Source organism: Phragmites australis, chromosome 13, assembly GCF_958298935.1.
Source record: "Phragmites australis chromosome 13, lpPhrAust1.1, whole genome shotgun sequence".
NCBI classification, from domain to species: Eukaryota; Viridiplantae; Streptophyta; class Magnoliopsida; order Poales; family Poaceae; genus Phragmites; species Phragmites australis.
Genome location: NC_084933.1, coordinates 15,381,048 through 15,384,344, shown reverse-complemented (window position 1 = coordinate 15,384,344; position 3,297 = coordinate 15,381,048). Strand labels below are relative to the sequence as shown.

Here is a 3,297-nt window from a genome sequence, read left to right as displayed (position 1 = left end):
TAATTTAAAATCCTTTGTATCCCAAAGAATTTCCGAAGCAAACCGGCTCATCCAAATTACACCTGAGATAGGTGCCACATGGTTGCTGAGTGCTATTCTTTTTGTTCTTATGATTACAAGGTTTACAGTGTCACTTACAAACTTGGAGCATCATCAGAACTTTTTTTTTTGTCATGCTACTAAACAAATCGAGTAATTCATACATCCGGGTTGGTTTCAGGTGCTTCTGAGAGAGCAAAATTGAGCGGTTATACTTATTCCTTGCTACAAACTCTCGAAAGAGGCCTTTCCATATTCAAAATGAAATTCCAAAACCAAGCTAAAATCATGTCGAGAAAAAGAAAGAAAGCGAGAGCAGAGTAGCTGGACAAGTCGCTGAGAAGGACCAAACTGTCCTCTACAGCTCTAGTCCATTTCCATCTCCTTCTGTAGATTTCACAAAGCATTCAGAAGTACTAACACTGTTGAGATGTTTTCCGACGGACCGGATGCAATCTCTGAATTGTTTTGGCCGGCTTGAGCATGTCCAGGCATAAAAACACACAAGGCTAACCTCTCCTCCATCGCCTCCATTATATTCTTCTCCCTTCCTTCGCTACGAACTCCTCTCTTGCTCACCGGCAGCAGTCAAATTTGAAAGGTGAGTCTAAATTTCCGGTCTTCTCGTGTAATGGTTGTGATACTCGTTGTACTAATCCTTGCACTGATCAACATTTGGCTTTAGTTTCGATGGTTTCATAAGCAATTAGTTCATTGGCGGTTAAACAACTCGAACTTTTTGAATCAGCACAACCGCAAAAAAGTCCCGATAACTTCGTTAGGGGTAAAGGGAGCATGATTGATAAGAGGAGTTCCATATTTTCTCATGTTCTCACAGCATGGTTTAAATTGTTTCCATATGCACGTTTGCTTGCAGATGGGTATCGTGGTTATCACGGTGGACCTGCAATGCTGCCGCTGCAGAGCCAAGATCACCAAGGTCCTGGAGTGCCTCAAAGGTACATACATTTAGTATGCACGAATGATCCTAATAGTTCCATGATGCAAGAGTACATGTAATACAACCATTCATATGCAGAGAATAGTTAGCACAACCATTTTGTTTCCTGGAAGCAGAGTATGCAGTATGAACAATCATTGTATAAAGAAACGGATACCATCTATTTGGTAGTCGGTGCAATGTATTTCTTTTTTAACATCAGGCTTCAATTTCGCGCCGGAGAAATAGCTGGCAACACGAAATTAATCCTGGTGAAGGTTTGCAAAATTCTTGTGAAACTCTACACGGTCCATCTCAAAAGTTTTGAATTTACCAGAATAACAGTGCAGGTAAGTAACCATAATTAGGAGTACAACTCGCTTGCACTGGTGAATTCTGGTCCGTGGATGCATCGATAAACCAGTCAATTATCTAATTTTTCTGAGGTTGCAGAGGAGTTTTGCATCGAGAAGGTGGAGTTCGAGGACAAGGACAACAAGGTGGTGGTGCGCGGGAAGTACGACGCCGAGAAGCTCCGCAAGAAGGTCTGGTGCAAGGCATGCAAGGTCGTCAAGGACATCATCATCGTCGAGGTCTGGCCGGTGCCGCCCAAACCTAATCCTGTGAAGCCTTGCAAACCTTGCAAGCCCGAGTGTGAGCCTTGCAAACCTTGCAAGCCCGAGTGTGAGCATTGCAAACCTTGCAAGCCCGAGTGTGAGCATTGCAAACCTTGCAAGCCTTGCACGCCGAAGCATGTGCATTGCACGCCTAAGCCTCAGCCTCAGCCTCAGCCTCAGCCTAAACCTGAGCCGCCGAAGCCCAAACCAGAGTGCAAGGTGGTGCCGTACGCGTACCCTGTGCCGTACCCCATGCCGTGCCAGAGCTGGCCGTGGCAGTGCCCGCCTCAACAGCAGTGCCACTGCCGCCCCACGCCGCCGCCGCCGGCTCCTCGGCCGCCGGCTCCTCCCACTCCGCCGCCGCCGTGCAAGTGCCAGTGGCAGTGCCAGTGCGTCGGCAGACCGCCGATCTGGCCACCGCCGCCGGTCTGTCCACCGCCGTGGCCCGGGTGCAATATCGTCACCGATGAAAACCCTTGCTCCGTCATGTGATCGATGATTACTTGCTTATCATCTGCTACTGGTGCTGCTGCTGCGATCAGTACTTTGCCGGGCTCATGTGCCTCGGAAACCGGAATAATGCGACACTAGTTCGACGTTAGTATTCGTGTTCTATGTACAATAAAGCTACTGTGCTTGGGTTCGCTCGCGTTGTGTCATCAGGGTTGTGCCGCATGTGTGCGCCGTGCCTTGTTATTGGACTTATTTTGTTGTAAATGTGACATTGTTGTCTTTGTTCGAAGAAATCGCAATCGTGTAAGTTCCAAATAGTCTTCGTCTCCCTTGCTGCGAAGAGACGTAACAATTTTGTCTCCCATATTTAGTAGATTACGTACAGATTGGAATGAGTAAGAGAGATTATATTGCACTGGACAACTCAATGGTTCTTTTCGGATGGGATTAAATAATGCCATATCTGTTTCCAAAATAAATGCGCAGAATAGAAACGCCCAGATCATTATCAGCACGTTTTGATAATCATAGTGCCTCCATTAACTCATCGGCTTCGGCTCAAATCATTGCACCAAATGCGCCTTGCAACTCCTTAGGTCAGAAGTGCCATCATGGTTCGCTTCACCATATCATATCAATTTATGGTACTCCTACGAATTTTCCTTGAGCCAATCCCTAATTCGATCCAAACAAACTTCGTACAAGATTTAGCTTTGTGTTCAAATCCTACAAGATTCCTCCATCTTATTATGTCTCAAAGGGTTCTATGTGGCTGTCTATAACTACTACTACAAAAACTATTTTTTGAGACACCTAGAGTGCATTTTTATAGACGGCTCATTTGAAAAACCGTCTGCGTAGTTAGCGGAGGTCTGCTTTGATTATGGACCACCTGTGAAAATATATTTTCACATACGGTTTCTTATATAAACTATCTTTAAAAATGAGATGATTATCACAGACGGTTAATATAAGAAACCGCCTGTATAAAAGGTCATTTTCACAGATGATTTTTTATGTGAACCGCATGTGAAAATGAGTCATTTCCATATGTGGTTCACATAAGGAACCGCATGTGAAAATGAATGACCAGTTATCTTAAAAAAATTCATAATTTTTCATACTAAGTCGGATAAGCACAAATTATATATAAAAATTATAGCCCTCGACGAGATCTACAACTTTGTAGTTGAAAAGTTTTTCATTTAAAGTCATTTACATACTCAAATAATGGTTTAAAGTTTCGGA

General features: G+C 44.2%; 1 protein-coding gene across 1 annotated transcript; it reads left to right on the top strand.

Annotated features, from left to right (window-relative positions):
• Nucleotides 1-433: 433 nt before the first annotated feature.
• On the top strand, nt 434-2,366 carry LOC133888249 (protein PYRICULARIA ORYZAE RESISTANCE 21-like). The gene is made up of 3 exons (XM_062328414.1): nt 434-640; nt 917-998; nt 1,433-2,366. The coding sequence occupies exons 2-3, from the start codon at nt 917-919 to the stop codon at nt 2,086-2,088; spliced, it is 738 nt and encodes a 245-aa protein (XP_062184398.1). The 5' UTR covers nt 434-640; the 3' UTR covers nt 2,089-2,366.
• Nucleotides 2,367-3,297: the final 931 nt, after the last annotated feature.

Bases quoted from the DNA above. Each gene is read 5' to 3' on its own strand.
- LOC133888249 (XM_062328414.1), top strand. From the start codon at position 917: ATGGGTATCGTGGTTATCACGGTGGACCTGCAATGCTGCCGCTGCAGA. The intron at 999-1,432 runs GTACATACATTT...CTGAGGTTGCAG, and splicing joins GGTCCTGGAGTGCCTCAAAG to AGGAGTTTTGCATCGAGAAG.